Genomic DNA, 16,871 nt, shown 5'->3' on the forward strand with positions numbered 1-16,871 from the left:
ACTCTAAGCATAGCATGCATACCAGGATAAGGCATATCATGGCTCAAGCATCTACCAGGTATGCTAGGTTGCAAGGTTCAGCTATTTACTATGACAAGGACAGGTCATGCAAAGGAAGTGGGTTCAACTAACGTGGCAAAAGCATTTGAAGCATTTGATCCTAATGCAATAAGTAAGAGCAGGAGCGAGAACATGGGATTCATCGGGATGATCAAAAAGGTTGCTTGCCTTGTTGCTCAGCAGAGGGGTGATATCCGTCAGTCGGCTAATCAGACGTATCCGGAGGGGCGGAGCCTACCGGAATAACAACAATCAATCAATATCAAACATATGCAACAAAATGATGCATGAAATGCAATGTAGCATGGTTGGAGATGAACAACAGAACCCTTTGGGGTGATCTTGATTTGAAATCATAATTCAAATATCATTTCAATTATAATTTATTACATTCTTTTAATTGATTTGACCTGATGCTATTTCATAACTTTGTTTTTCATGCATGAAAATAGCACCATTGGATTCCTTGAATTTTTCTGATCCATTTACATATATTATTTTTCAAATTTGGAGTTATACTCAATTTTCTATGAATGTCCAAAGTTTTGAACTTATTCTGGAATTCTTTTTAAACAGAAAAAAGCTTTATTGCATCAGCATGACATCAGCAGGTCCAACTGGCCATTGAAAGTCAAACCTCACCAGTGGGACCCACTGGTCAGTGACTCTCGCCAGATTTTAGTTTATTTCACTTAATAAACGAATTATCAGGGCTGGACCCACATGTCAGTGACTGTTTAAGTTTTTATTTAATTATTTATTTTTATTAATCCTAAATTTAATTAACCAGGGGCTGGCCCCACCTGTCATAGGCTCAGGGGAGTCAGATCCACTGGCGGCGAGGTCGTTCTCGCCGGCGGTGAGCCTCCGGCGACCACCAGAACGGCGGAGTGGCTCGGAAATGCCTCTCCGATGACCAAACTTCACGCAGAGAGCACCAGACGAACGACACTTCACCCGCGGCTCCATTTTTGCACGTAGCCGAGGATGAAATGGCCGGAGATGACGCCAGCGACGAGCTTGGCGGCTGCCGAAGCTCGGGCATCATCGGGGTCATCGAAACAGGGGGCATCACGCGCGGGGCTAGGCTCCTACAGCACCTACGCGACGCACTAAAGCCATTGGTGGCCTCAGATGGACCAGCCGATCACCGGAGAGCTACCGGGGACAAGGTCCCGCGACGGATCTCGTTGGGCTCCAGTGGAATCGGGGTCTAGAGGAAGGGATCGAGGGCGAAATCTTAGGGGAAAGAACCCTGAGCTCACGAGGAGTGTAGAGGCGTCGAGAGTGGGCTCGGGAATGGCCTGAGGAGGGAGAACGACGGCGGCGAAGCTCCGGTGACCCGAGGAATAAGACGATGGCTTCACAGCGTTCTAGGACTTATCGGCGTCGAGCAACTAGCTGGAGAGCTTCACGGGGTCACGGCGATGCTGATGCACGGCTCAGGTGAGAGGGAGAGGGACATGAGCGACGGCGAGCTCAAGCTTGAGCTTGCGGTCATGGCGACCGAGAGGGGGAGAGAGTACAGAGCAAATGGGGAGGGGATGAGCTCGGGGAGAGGGACATGAGCGACGGCGAGCTCAAGCTTGAGCTTGCGGTCATGGCGACCGAGAGGGGGAGAGAGTACAGAGCAAATGGGGAGGGGATGAGCTCGGGGAGGCCTCGGGGAGCTTATCCCCGACCACGCCAGCGTGACGAGGCGGCCAGGCAGGCACGCAGCTGCGTGGAAGCGCCGGATCGAGCGGCGGCCACCTCCTGCTCCGACTGGTAGGAGGAAGACGACAGCTAAGGTGGGCTGGGCTTCAGGTGAGCGTCGGGTAAGTCTTTTTCATTTCTTCCCTTTTCTGTTTTCTGCTTTATTCTTTTGTTATTTGTTTTGTTTTATTTTTGGCTCCAAACTATTCCTAAAATAGTTTGAAAAATACTGGAGTGTTATTTGGAATATTTCCAACCACTCATAAAGTTTTCAACATTTTTGGAAACTTTAAATTATTTGAAATCAAAAATATAATTGATTTCGGTAGCTTTTAACTTAAATTTAAAATGCCAAAAGTGGTTTTAAAATAAGTTTCATCTCCCATATCTTGTTTTCTATATTTATCAGAAAAGATGAACTTTTCTTAATGTCATTTTGGGTTCATTGATTTGACATCAATTTTGAAATGCTTTTGAATGAGGGGTTCCTAGGGTTTTGCTTTGCTTTTGGGTTTTCATTTCATTTTCTTGGATGCATTGAAAGAAAACATGAGCACAAGTTACTAAACCCTAACAGGGATCAGGGATGTGACAGTATTGGCACCACCCCGAGCTTGTTCCAATGTTGGGGGATGTGCCCTAGTATCATATCACCATCACCTTTACATCATCATATATCTTAGTTTGATCCTTAGCTATTTCGTGATATGTAAGAATAAAAGTTTAGTATTGTTTTGATTAGAGTGTTTTCTTTGTGATCTATCTATTCCTGTAACCGAGTTTGAGATTTACATAAAAAAGATTAGTTTGAGTTTGTTTTCTTTACCATCATGAGTCTATTAAAGCAAGGAAATAAAAAATATAAAAATATCATATGCTAATCCCGTAGGGAGCAATAACTTCACATACAAAGGAGTGTGTTTGATAAAAGTTGTTGGGATTTCACAAACACAATGTTAGTCATTGATATAATTCATGCAAATTTATGAAAGAGGAGAGGAGCTTCACATACAAATACACTATCTTGGACATCTTTTATGATTGTGAGCCCCCATAAAATATTTTCCACATGATCGAATAGTTGATGTTGGACAAGGCAGAGAGCGTAATGAGTTATGTTTGTTTACATTCACATAGAAATTATATTGTCGTGGATCCTCTAACATGCCCTAAGTAGAGATACTACTTTTGCATTCATAACCTTTTCTAGCCAAAAATATGCCCTAAGTAGAGATACTACTTCTGCATTCATAACCCTTAAACCTAGTTTCTTGCCATGAGAGTCCACCATACCTACCTATGGATTGAATAAGATCCATTAAGTAAGTTGTCATCAACGCGTAAAGCAATACAAATTGCTCCTAAATATGTATGATCTTTTATTGTAAGGGAAAACAATATTTGTTTGATATTGTCATGGCAATGAAATAAAAGACACATACTTCATATTAAAGTTTGATATCAGAAGGGGCAATTTAAGTGTCGCTCCTTTACATTAAGAGTTTGCACATCCTAAAAAACATTGCATGACAACCTCTGCTTCCCTCTACGAAGGTCCTATCTTCTACTTTTGTGTATTTACTTTTATGCAATAGTCAACAATGTTCGTCCCTATTCCAACTATCAGTTCTTTAGTTGGAAAGAATCATGTGTTGGGGAAAGATCCATGTATCTATATCCAGTTGGATTTAGGTGATCATGAGTCATTATTGTTGACATTATCCTTGAGGTAAATAAGTTGGGTGGTGAAAAGAATCAAGCCCCTATCTTCCTATGTGTGTGACGGAAACGTTTGCTCCAAAATATGCATTGAGTGTCAGCAATCATAGAAGACTAAATGATAGTTGAGTTTGTGGACTTTTTAAATAAAAGCTCTTACATGGACTCTTGTTTGAAATATGATGAATTGTGATTGTCTCAATGACTAAGGATATAGTTTGTTGGCTGATAGTAAAGTTTATGCTTCATACTTTAATATTTGGGGATAGATTGTTACTTGTTTATGATAAGCTATATGATGAAAACTTGCTGGTACGTTAACAATCATGATGCCTTCATGCCCGTTTTCATTTTATCAACACCTCTCTATCTAAACATGTGCTCATTATTATCGAGTTTGGCTTTGGCTTCACGACAAGCGAGGTCTAAGCTTGGGGGTTGATACGTCCATTTTGTATCATGATTTCCAATTGTTATTTATATAGTTCTTGGTCATTATTCCACTTTATGATACAATTAATATGTCTTTTCTCTATTAATTTGCAAGATCCACACAAGAGCGAAATTGCCGGAAATAGGAATTCTGGACCTGAAAGTCATGGAAAACATTGGAAATGTTTTGGACTCTAAATAACCTGAAACTTCAAGGAATTTTTTATATGATATATAAGAATTATTAGAATGAAGACCCACCTGGGGGCCACCTATTGCTCCCAAGGAAACATGGCATGCCCTGATGCCTTGGGACGCCCACACGCTGCCTCCGGTGCCCTTCTTCTACTATATCAAGGATTTTGACAGAAAAAATATAAGGAGAATACTTTCGGGATGAAGCGCCATTGTCTCAATGTGGAAACTGGCTAGGATCCCTTTTGCGCTCTGGCAGAGCAATTCAACATAGGAAACTTCCCTCTAGGAGGGGGATATCTAAGCCACCGTCATCACCAATGCATCCTCTTTCGTGGGAGGATCAATCTTCATCAAAATATTCACCAACACCATCTCATCTAAGACCCTAATTCATATCTTGTATTCAATCTTTGTCTCAAAACCTCAGATTGGTACCTTTAGGGTAGCTAGTAGTGTTGATTACATCTCATAGTTGATGCTTGTTGGTTTACTTGGTGGAGCATAGTATGTTCAGACCCTTTATCATATTCATCAAACCTATGAACATGATGATGATTTTTTATTAATTTATTTTGTTCTCAAGGACATGGGAGAAATCTTGTTATAAATAATCATGTGAAGTTGGTATTCGTTTGATAGTTCGATGATATGCATGTTGTTGCTTCCTTTATTGGTGTCATGTGAACGTCGACTACACGAAAATTCACAATACTTGGGCCTAAGGTAAGGCATTATGGAGTAATAAGTAGATGATGGGTTGCTAGAGTGATAGAAACTTAAACCCTACTTTATGCGTTATTCTAGAAGGGGCTTATTTGGATCCATATGTATCATGCTATGGTTAGATTTATCTTTATTCTTATTTCGTAGTTGTGTATGCTTGCGACAGGGCGTAATCATAAGTGGGTTGCTTGTTCAAGTGAGAACAGCACTAAAGCACCGGTCCACCCACATATCAAATTATCAAAGTAACGAACGTGAATCAACTCAACATGATGAACATGACTAGGCGACAATTCCCATGTGTCCTCGAGAGTGCTTTACTTTATATAAGAGAACTTTCAGGCTTGTCATTTGCTATAAAAAGGATTGCACCACCTTGTTGCACACTAGCTATTATTGTTACTTGTTACTTGTTACAAATTATAATTGTTACTCACAACATTTGTAGAGAATGCCTTGCTTAAAACCGCTTGTCCTTTCCTTCTATCCTTGTTGGGTTCGACACTCTTACTTATATAAAGGACTACAGTTGATACCTATACTTGTGGGTCATTAGGTTGCACCACATGCATTGCCACCATGCAGTTACGTGCTCCATGATGAAATCACGGACTACAAAAACTGCCATCCGCTAGTGCTGGTTTCTAAGACATCCAACTCCTAGTTATACCCGCAGCCATTAACCATGTTCTCTTCACGCTTTTCATTGCACCCCACAACACAATAAGTACACCCACGACGATGCATACAAAGAGGATATCCAACAGTGCTAGAGTGGAGTTCGGTGTGCATCATATGGACACCCACATGAGGAAGACGAACCTCACGATGGTGTACAGCAACGACACGGTCATGATGGATGACTCCATCAACACTCTAAAGTGGTAGGTTTTTGCGTATAACAAGTACAAAGTGGTCGGCTTTGACCTCGCTCACACCAGCGATCGTGTCGGGCATAATTAGAAGGTTTTCATTGCCCAATTGTGCATGCACCATCACTCCTCCGTTACCATAACTACCTGGCCAAAATGCATTGCGAGCCTTTCACCAGGTTTTTCAACAACCCCAACTACAAGTTCTCTATGGTGGGCACCACAAATGATCGAAAGATGCTCTAGACTTTGGGCTTGGCCAGCCAGAATCTTGTCGACATCCACGATCGCTACAAGGTTTGGGTCATCAATAAGGAAAACAACTCCCATGTTGACCTCGTTGTGGCCATCACCGATCCCTACTACATAGAAATGAAGGTTGAGTGTGATAAGAAGAATCATGTCTGCCACAAGGCCTGGGCAAAGAGACTCAATGAGTATGACCTCTAGACTGCGGCCGAAGAAGCTTACACATGCTACAAGATGTTTAGGTGGATCATTGACATGAGGAAGTGCCTCCTACCTGAAGAGGACGAGGGTTCGAGCCACAAGCGGAGTTGTCATGGCAAGTGTCACAAGAACTAGATGATTCAATGATCGTTTCTCATGGTTTATTATGCATGTAATATTTTATTGAGGTGTGGGCCAATGTTATGTGTGTAGTCACATATGTATTTGGATGCTCAATTTGGTTATCCAATGGTGTTGTTATGTGTGTAATTTTTTATTGAGGTGTGCCAATGTTATGTGTGTCATCACTTATGTATTGAGGTGTGCCAATGTTCTTACGTACAAAGATCATAGATGTTTGTCCAGACTAAGCAAATCACATTGCGTACCGACTAAGCTACCAAACCTGTCGGTGCTGATTTCATCAATCGCTCGCAGTTCTTTACCGAGAACCATTTTCCCACAACATATATAGCCTATGAGAACAAACCAGCAATGGTTTAGGATTTTAAAAACCATGTGGGATGGCATATGTGGGCCTGCATTCTCGGATGTGCACGTGTCTACCCACTATCACACACGGTCCACACATCCTCATTGTGCCCCATGGATGGGCTAGCGCGCCTCCCACGTGTGCCGAACGGTTATAATGAACTGGCTTCGTAAAAGACGGGAAATCTCAAAGAAATGTTGGTACTTCAAATAAATTAGGGGCAAAGTTTATCGCTTGTACACATGATTAGCGCCTCAAAATTGTGAAGAAAAAAGAGATATAGAGTAGCGAATGATGGAAACATTGTTTCATCTGAAATAGTTCATTCGACTCACGTCTATGTCGTCTATCGCACACTCGTTTGTGTTCTTCGGATCAGTGCAAACAATTTATTCAGCTGAACTCTATGTCGTACATCGTACACACTTGTATTTAGTTAATCGTTTGCATTATTTTTCCCATCAAAAGTAGTTTATCTGGGTTAATTGTTTTCCATTGATCGCACACGGAACTCTTTTCTAAATCGTATTTGATGCATCCTCACATAGTTCATATTATTCGCGATGGACCTTGACCTATATCATTTACGATTCATGCATCACACAGTTTGGTCGAAGGATCTCTGATCCATGTGTCGCGTTAGGACCGTCCCTTAGTATTGCTGCTTGATGATAGGGCAATTTGTTTGTTTTCTACTGTGTTTCCCAACATTATCCTCATTTTGTTGGTCATTGCATTGATTAAAAACATCATGCAATCGATACGATATCCTTGCAATCAACTTTTAATGACAATCACAAAGAATTTATGATCAAAAATTTAATCATAATTCCTAGGAATTATACTTAGTTGACCAAATTTCTCTACATCTCATAACTTCTATGACATGCATACCTTAGGTGGATATTCCAACCTTCTATCTTTCTGCCTTTTTACTAATAGTTTTATTTCCAATATTTCTCCTACTAACAGAAGAAGCATCCAACTTTAAGATTGGCGTGAGACCCAAACTTCCATATGCGTGTAAGTCTCGTTACGTTCTTTGGATTTATTCTTTCTCCTTAAGTTCTCACCATCAACACATGACTGGCGGTCTTTTAGATCCTATATATTTCAGTCGTAGACATAGTTGAACGCTTCACTAGAAATTGTAGACCAACACTTCTTTAGACATCCCATATATTTTAGCATTTGTGTGTTTCTAAAAACAATTTTAGTTCCTATAATTTCATAAGACTGTCCTAAACAGTTTGAAGTTTAGGTTTCTTGGAAGCAAGTAGACTGTAATAGGATTCTATCCTTTTGGATCAAATGACATGAGTCTCATCATCCACGACATCTCCCGAAGAGTATTGTAAACACGCAATGGAAAAAAGCAATATTTATGGTAACTTTAGATGACAATCCTCTCATTATGTTTACCAACCATAAAGATTCAACCAGACAATAAAAACAACTAATCAATTCAACAAGAAAGGTACAACCGTGAGCCATTATTCTGTAACTATAATGCAATCTACACATAGACAATGTTCATAATTAACCATACTAGTGATTAAACTTAATTAATTCAATATTGTGCTCTCACTCAAAAAAATATCTCTCAGAATTGATTTTAAGTGATTCTGGACCATGATCTTATTCATGACCATTGCTGTGGACATCGTTGATGATGTGAACTTCAACTCGTAGCCAACTTTTTTCTAATCATATCTCCTTATGACTATTATTCATCTTTTGATGCTTTGTGCTTCGAGGTCACAACGATTTTGCTAGAAGTTCAAGATAACTAAGTGTTTTTGTTGTGCGGTTTTACCTTCGCCCGCCTTACACTCACGGTCCACTCGTACTCATGTTAACATGATGTATCCCAAAAAGCTATGTGTTATGGACGGTTGTACAATGGGAATAACACTAACAACTTGATATTTTTAGTGAGAGATCACCCTAATAATTGACTACTATGTAATCAGAGGGTGTAAACAACAAAGGGATAAATATCTCAAGCAATTTATAATTGCATGATATTGTATAGCCCTTGGCGTCGGGGATGTCTTCATGATCCTCCAAGGCCTTCATGAAAGTACTATGAGGTGATGTCGTAGCCACCACGATGATCTCATGTGCCTGGTGAATCTACGTTGCTCTGGGGTCCTCCGTAGCACGTTTGTCACCCCCGTTGGTAAAATAAAATAACAAGGTTGACACGCAAGTCATTAAAGTTACAATCCGTTGGCTCCACATATCATGTTATACTATGAGCCGTAGGTCACTCACTACAAGAAATTTGCTAACTTGCGACCTTAAATATTGGTCAATGAATGGTCGTTGATTTTCATTTGCGACTTTTTTACGACAAAAAAGAGACGGTCAAAAGCTAAGGGTCTCTAATGAACTATAACGACCTTTTTTCTGGAATGGTCGAAGACATTTATGACCAAAAGAAAACATTAAAATTATTTTGGTTGTTGGTTATCTGCCCAAGCCACATCGGATCCAACGTGACAAGCTGACATGTCAAAGTTACGACCAATTCGATTAGTCGTTGATAAGAATGAGCCCGGTCCAGTTTGGTGCTTTAGATGGGCCAAGCCCATTAATTCGGCCTTTTTACATTTTTTTCCTACAGCCCAACATTTTTACCTTTTAATTTTGGGTTGTGGCCTTTTACTTTCTATTGATTTCATTTTTTGACCATTTTATTTTTGTACTCGTCCTACTAGTCAAAATAGTCATGTTCATCTCTCAAATTGACCCCACATGTCAAAAATTTACAAATTTGATAGATTATTTTCATAAAGTGGGCCCACTGGTCATGTTTCAATTTCACAAGTTTTCAAATCACATACATGATTAATATTTCAAATGGAACAAATAACACATAAGATACATTAAATATACCACTAAATAAATCTATTACAATCTTTACAATACAGATATGCTACAATATGCTCAGTAGGACTTCATGAGGCTTCACACTTCACGGCTTCACACTTGCTCCACACATAACGACTTCAAGACTTCATGAGGCTTCACACTTCGCGGCTTCACACTTGCTCCACACATAACGACTTCACACGAGATTCTGTATAAAAGAGGAACCACCACAATTTTAAGTCTGCAATACAACAATTGATACTAGTCAAGAATAAAAACAAAAACAAGTAATATACTCAAATGTGGAGGCAGCATGGAACTACTAATACGACAACATGCAGAAGCTTCATGAAAATAACTGATTTTTAACAAAAGTTACAGAAAATGAACCAAGCTACTGCAATCAGTACTCTATTACTCCACGAGAAGTTGCTTTTCAACAAATTTAGTTCCTACAAACTTGTGCACAAGCTAAGCTTTAACAAATTTTAACTGAAAATAAACATGTGTTTGCTTTACTCTACTGCACTTGTATCTTTAACACAAAATTAAGAAAAAAATCATGAACATGTACAGCAGGAGAGAGGAGTAGCTTTCTCTACTGTACTTTTAGCTTTAACATATTTACACAGAGAGAGGAGAGGACCAATTTTCACAATGAGTTTCAAAAAATTAACAAGACAAGTTAACTTGTTTGGCCCTTTTTTCTTTTCAGTTAACAAGACTGGTAGCAGCAACAAGTGAACAAATTTCAATTAACAAGACTGGAGTAGTCCTACTGAGAATGCGGAACAAGACTGGAGCACTGAGGAAGTAATCACCTAACTTTGCATGTTCACAACACTTTTCTCTGCTTGTTTAGTGTACTGCTACCGAGCATGCAGAACAAAACTGGAGTATATGCAGAGACACAAGTACTGCTACTGAGCATACAAAATATCTAAACATGTTCGACAAACAACAAACAATTTGTTCATAGATTTACTGTCTTGATGCGGCAGCATGAGACAAATTCAGGTGATAATGTTAAACGTTACAGTTACACTTGGTGCTAAATAGCTACCGCAGCTCCAAAATGCAAATAGTTGGTTGTCATGGTAATAAATAGCTACATTTTTTTGATATACCCATGTTTTTCCACATACGTGGACTTATTGCTAATGTAGTCAAGGTAATTGTTAATGTAGTCAAGGTAACCAGACTGGTAGTATGGTAAGTCATGGTTTTGGTTCACAGCTCTCCTGCCTCTCTGTGTGTGTACTAGATTAAATTAAATGAGCACACACTTGAACTTTTTATGGCTGGTTGGTGTTTTAACCTTGGTGGAATTGTTGGCGACGTCGACGCCCTGGGTGATGAGGGCGACGAGGCGCTTGACCGCGTCAACATTGTCTATGTCGAAGCGGGAGTCAAGCACACCGGGATGGCGGCGTCCTCCGCGTCGTAGTAGAGGTGCACGTCAGTGCCGACCCGGCAGCCTTCGTCCGCACACACAAAAACACACAGATGGTTAAACAAATAGTCCAGCGCACCAGCAAATGCCCATAGGCAACTAAGTTACGAAGGAGATAAGTTCTCGGAGCCAGTGAATATGGCCAATAGTCAGCTGGTTCATATCTTACACGGGGTAACTCTGGGAGGTCCAAGAGGACATCCTATACCTCCAGGTAGTAAGCATCCTACTGAATTTTGTAAAATAAATACAGTTTACTTAGACGGACATACATATGACAAATCCCACCAACTGAAGTTCACACAGAGTTTGCATGATACTCCCTAGCTATGGGTTTGTGTAGACTTGATACTTTACCCACAACAAATAGTGAAATATTGTTCCAAACAGGCTTTAAAAAATCTAAGAAGTAAAGATTAAGTGCTTAACAAATCACAAGGATGTCAGTTTTTCTCGAAACATGGAAATAGAGTAACAGACTCACAGTAGAATACATCTTCAATTTTGTTAATAAGTAGGCAAAGAAGCAATAAGTCAACACGCATGTTCTTTGTTAAATAACCGAAGCAATTTTAATTAGTGCCAAACCTCAGCTTGCAATTCAATGGCTACTTATTGATTTGTTATTAGGATTATTAAGGGGTGCTAGTATGTTGTTAAGTACCAGTATGTTGTCTATTAGGATTAAGCAAAACAATATTAGGAAATTGGTACTAGCACAATCTTTTCCATCAGTAAAAAGAAACTTATCTAACTGTGATATCATGTGACTTCAAGTCACATGCATACACTCAAGCCCTCAAGCAAAAATGGAACTGGCTTTCTATCCTAAAACGGTGTAACTTTGGTCTTACTGTAGATGAAACTTTTAACTTTGACTACGTCCTTCCTTTGTTTAAGTAATATTCCTCCGTCCCAAAATAAGTGTCTCAACTTTATACTAGCTCTAGTACAAATTTGTACTAAGCTTAAGACAGTTATTTTGGGACTGAGGGAGTATTAGTTAAGAACCTATGATGCCCTTTTCTCCTGAATTAAGTTTAAACAGCCCACCACGACAGTTTTGCACGAATCCGTTTTCACCAAGACAGTTTTGCATGGATCCTGATACATCATGGCCACTCAGAACACAGTTGCGCATATATCAGGCAGGTGAGCAAGTGTGCTAGCACAGTCTTACCCTTCAGACTTGGATGCCGCCTCGCTTGCTGGCGCATCAGCCTTGGTCTGCACACATGAAAACACATGCAAGATTAAGCGAACAATTAGGTTCACCAATAGATGCCCACAAGCAACAAAATTACGAAGGAGAAGTTCTTAGAACAGAACAGAGCACGCATCTGCAACGGCAGCGGACGCCACCAGCCTCCCTTCGGGACGCGCGCCCACGCCCGATCTGGCCACACGCACGCTCCTCACCGCTGCAGCAGAGAAATACGCATGCAAAACAGCGAAGATCCGGCGGCCACGGGCGACGAACCAGGGTGAAGGTACTACCTGACGCGGATTTGGGGCCGGCGGATCCCACCCGCGGGGTGGCGGCCGGGACGGCGACGTCGCTGACAAATGCCTCCGGATCGAGGTCTTGTCCTCCAGATCCACCACGAATCTGGGCCCGCCATGGCCTCCCGTTCGAACTGGGCCTCGAGGAGAGGACGGAGGGGATGGGGCGACGGTCGCCTGCACAACCCCTCCCGGCAGTTGTCCTCACCGAGCCCTTCCAGCTCCACGCGCACCGCCGGCTCCATTGCATCCCCGGGCGCCTCCCCGCCGCCGACACCGAGCTTCGCCAGGAGATCCCCTTGTCCTCCTCGTCATCGCACCCGTAGGCGAGGTGAGGAGACGTTGGATCAGTAGAGTGTGGACGGCTCAGATTGCCTACAGGAGGGTGATTCGGGGTACACGTGGTGATTGGTCGAGACATGTGTCATCTAAAATAGTCTCTAAATGCTAAAAATAATGAAGATTTATGAAGAAACTACCAATAATATTTTGCAAAATGCCACCACTAAAATTTTCACTCAAGTTATACCACATTTTATGGATAATAATCAACTTCTATGCATTTTCTTTGTACAAAAAATTCATTTTTCATTTTTTGAGTGTCCAAAATGAGTTGTTTTGTGAAGAACCTATCATATACTTGTTGCAAAATTGGACCCAATAATTTTTTTAAAATACTAGGTCATATTTAATATACAATTGACTAAATTGTTGGGTGTCAAAAGTGTTTATTCACCTCTCGTGAAAAAGATAAATTTCCACCGATTTAATTGGAAGCGGGTCAAATTTGAACTGCAGCTGCCTTATAGTTCCTCTTTATTTTTTCCAAAATTCATTTCTAGGCACACAAGTATCTATTTCATCATAAAAACACTAAAAGTTTTCCAAGATTCAACAACTAGCTAGGAACGGTCATACCGTCGTTTTCACCGCATTTTGAAATAAGCACTAAAACTCAAAAAACAAATGAAATCTTCGCATTGTGACATTATATGTTACAAAGTTACCATGTAAAATAATAAACTTGTAATATGGCAATTAGTTTTAAGAATTGTTCTTAGAAATGTGCTATCATGTGTGAAGATTCATGGCTTTCAAGCCAAATGATCAATCTTTTGGCCACATTCATTGCATAGTTTGTTCAAATGATCTCATATTGTGCACAAGGGTGCGTATTGAAATGGCAAACAATATTGCCTAAGAAAGTTTTTCATTTTCTTTGGACAGAAAATTCATTTTCCATTTTTTGAGTACCCAAAATGATTTTTTTAAAGGACCTACCATATATTTGTTGCAAAATTGGACCAACCTAATTTTATAAAATATTAGGCCACATTTAACGTACAATTGACCAAATGTTTGGGTGCAAAAAGCTTTCATCCACCTCTCGTGAAAAAGTCGATTTTTTGTTGTATCAGCTCGAAGCGGGTCAAATTTGAACTGCAGCTGCCTCATAGTTTGCTTTCTATTTTTCCCAAAAATCTTTTTTAGGTACACAAGTATTTATTTAATCATAAAAACATAAAAAAAATCCAAGATTTAACCATTAGGTAGGAACGGTCATACGTGTCGTTTTGACCGCATTTTGAAATGGCTCTGAAAAATTCAAAAAAAAATTAAAAAAATGGAAAACCTTTGAATTGTGTCATTATATGTGACAAAGTTGTCAGGAAAAAAAATATAAACTTGTAATATGACAATTATTTTTAAAAAGTGTTCTCAGAAATTGGTTATCATGTGTGAAGGTTCATGACTTTCAAACCAAATGATCAATCTTATGGCCACATTCATGACATAGTTTGTTGAAATGATATAATATTATGCACAAGGGTGCGTATTGAAATGGCAAACAATGTTGATTAAGGAAGTTTTCATTTTCCTTGTATGTAAAAATCATTTTCCATTTTTCAAGTGTCCAAAATGAATTTTTTGTGAAGGACCTACCATATATTTGTTTCAAAATTGGACCAAATCATTTTTATCAAATACTAGGACATATTTAATGTAAAATTGACAAAATAGTTGGGTGTTAAAAGCTTTTATCCGCTTCTCGTGCAAAAGACAAATTTCTGCCGATTTAACTCAAAGAGGTTCAAATTTGAACTACAGCTCCCTCATAGTTTGCTCACAATTTTTTTAAAATAATTTCTAGGTAGATAGGTATCTATTTAATTAAAGAAACACCAAAATTTTTCCAAAATTCAACCACTAGGTAGGAACGGTTATACCCACTGTTTTGACTGCATTTCGAAATGGCCATGAAAAAATCAAAAAAACGGAAAACCTTTGCATTGTGTCATTATATATGATAAAGTTACCAGGAAAAATAATAAACTTCTAATATGACAATAATTTTAAAAAAGTGTTCTTAGAAATGGGCTATCATGTGTGAAGATTCATGGCTTTGAACCTAAATGATCAATCTTATGGCCACATTCATGACATAGTTTGTTGAAATGATATATTATTATGTACAAGGGTGCATATTGGAATGGTAAACAATGTTTATTAAGGAAGTTTTCATTTTCCTTGTTTGTAAAAATCATTTTCCATTTTCCAAGTGCCCAAAATGATTTTTTTTTGTGAAGGACCTACCATATATTTGTTTCAAAATTGCACCAAATCATTTTTCTAAAATAGTAGGACATATTTAATGTAAAATGGACAAAGTGGTTAGGTGTTAAAAGCTATTATCGACCTCTCGTGAAAAAGACAAATTTATGTCGATTCAGCTAGAAGCAGGTTAAATTTGAACTGTAGCTGCATTATAGTTTTGCTCTTTATTTTTCTCAAAAATAATTTATAGGTACATAAGTATCTATTATAGTTTGCTCTTTATTTTTCTCAAAAATAATTTATAGGTACATAGGTGTGGTGGCTTGACGCCGAGGTTTGGATGGTGGTTGAGGGCACCAACTCCAGAGCGCGTGAACTTGCATGCCAGCCGCATGGTCACCGCCTGACCGTTGCGTTGCCACGCGTTCTGGGTGGAATAGGCATGTCTCGTGGGTTGGAAAATCCCTCGGTAGGTGTTAGGAAGAAGAATGCAATAGAAGAATCTCAAGAGGAGACTGAACTAAGCTCAAACATGAATTAGCAGCCAAGTGTTTGATTAGCGGTGCGGATAATGCACATAGACAATGGGCCTAAATTTTGGCTAAGGATGATCATCTACTAAGGAGACTCTCCTGGAAAATATTTAGATCAAATGGATGAACCAAGGTGGCACTTGGTTTGCAAAGTAACACACTGTGCAGAAATATGGATGCTGAAGCTAGGATCAAATGTTTGAATGGATTGAGCTGAAATTTGGTGTATGATGTTAATTTGGGCATATGAAGGCACTGTAGAAAAAGTATACCATTTGGACATGCCAAAGTGACAGTTCCTTCACAATGTGTCAATCTGGAAAGAAAATGGTAATTGAAACTGGGCTCACATAGATGATTGGATTAAGTTGAAATTTGGAGGAGGATGATAATTTGGGCACATTAAGGCACTGTAAAAAAATCATAAAATTTGGATAAACAAAAATTGTACTTCCTTCGCAATGCTCTCTACTAAACAGAATATTGAAAAAATATTGAGGGAAACTGGCTGAATTAAATGAGCTAAAATTTGGTGGAGTGAGGTTATATTGTCAGTTTCATTCCATGGTAAATTGTCATCAACTATAAAGAAATATAAAATGTAGTTGCTTTACAAACTGAAAATATTACCAGAAACAAAGATTGGATGATGAGCTCACATGGAATGTTATATGGGGCTAAAATTTTGTGGGGAGCTATGTTTTGGGCACATAGAATATGTGGAAAAAATTCAACTCATTAAGATATTCCTATCTAGTACTTCCTTCACAAAGCTGTTAGCTCAACACAAACTTTGGAAATTTGTTGAGAAATATTTACTAGGCAAATGGTTACAAAAGTTTTCATGAGGCAATGATTTGGATAGGAAAGAGTGCTAAAAAAATTGAGGGTAATCAAAGAAATAGAAATAACACTTCCTTCACAAAGTGCTATTCTGAACAGAAGGAAAATGAATATTGCTCAATTATTTTCGAACTATGGAAGGAAGGGTTTTCACATATTTGAGGAATATATGATCCAAAGTATTTATGAGAATTTTTCGAGAATTTTTTGAATGACAGAATAGTAAGTTGCTTCACAAACTAGGAAAAAAATAACACATGGACATGACACGTAGGCAAAACTGATGATGTGGCACCTAGTCATAGCTATGACCATCTATATTGGTCGTAATCAGCTACAAGTTAGGAAGGAAACCAGGGCTATCCTCTTTACGGCCATTTCCAGTAAGGAAGATACGACCTTTATGATGAAAAAGGTCGTTAGTTTTTGGGGTTAGGACCCGTCCGGAGAGCTTACGACCAATT

At 39.3% G+C, this 16,871-nt stretch overlaps 1 protein-coding gene across 6 annotated transcripts; it reads right to left on the reverse strand.

Annotated features, from left to right (window-relative positions):
• Nucleotides 1–9,412: 9,412 nt before the first annotated feature.
• LOC123443723 lies at nucleotides 9,413–12,853 on the reverse strand. 6 transcript variants are annotated; one of them, XM_045120223.1, is made up of 4 exons: nucleotides 12,470–12,844; nucleotides 12,153–12,199; nucleotides 10,838–10,997; nucleotides 9,413–9,760 (listed from the first exon to the last, which is right to left on the reverse strand). In XM_045120223.1, the coding sequence occupies exons 1-3, from the start codon at nucleotides 12,718–12,720 to the stop codon at nucleotides 10,912–10,914; spliced, it is 384 nt and encodes a 127-aa protein (XP_044976158.1). In that variant the 5' UTR covers nucleotides 12,721–12,844; the 3' UTR covers nucleotides 9,413–9,760; nucleotides 10,838–10,911. The 6 variants fall into 6 exon arrangements, with proteins under 6 accessions (XP_044976158.1, XP_044976157.1, XP_044976160.1 ...); XM_045120222.1 differs by having other exon boundaries at nucleotides 9,413–9,727; nucleotides 12,470–12,842; XM_045120225.1 differs by lacking the exon at nucleotides 10,838–10,997 and having other exon boundaries at nucleotides 9,413–9,727; nucleotides 12,153–12,393; nucleotides 12,470–12,853.
• Between the last annotated feature and the right edge of the window lie 4,018 nt (nucleotides 12,854–16,871).

Source organism: Hordeum vulgare, chromosome 3H (genome assembly GCF_904849725.1).
Source record: "Hordeum vulgare subsp. vulgare chromosome 3H, MorexV3_pseudomolecules_assembly, whole genome shotgun sequence".
Taxonomy (NCBI): domain Eukaryota; kingdom Viridiplantae; phylum Streptophyta; class Magnoliopsida; order Poales; family Poaceae; genus Hordeum; species Hordeum vulgare.

Coding starts and splice junctions, on each gene's coding strand:
- LOC123443723 (XM_045120223.1), bottom strand. CDS start 12,720: ATGGAGCCGGCGGTGCGCGTGGAGCTGGAAGGGCTCGGTGAGGACAAC. Junction 12,200..12,469: donor CGGCCCCAAATCCGCGTCAG/GTAGTACCTTCA, acceptor TCATGTGTGCAG/ACCAAGGCTGATGCGCCAGC. Junction 10,998..12,152: donor GCGGCATCCAAGTCTGAAGG/GTAAGACTGTGC, acceptor GTGCGGACGAAG/GCTGCCGGGTCGGCACTGAC.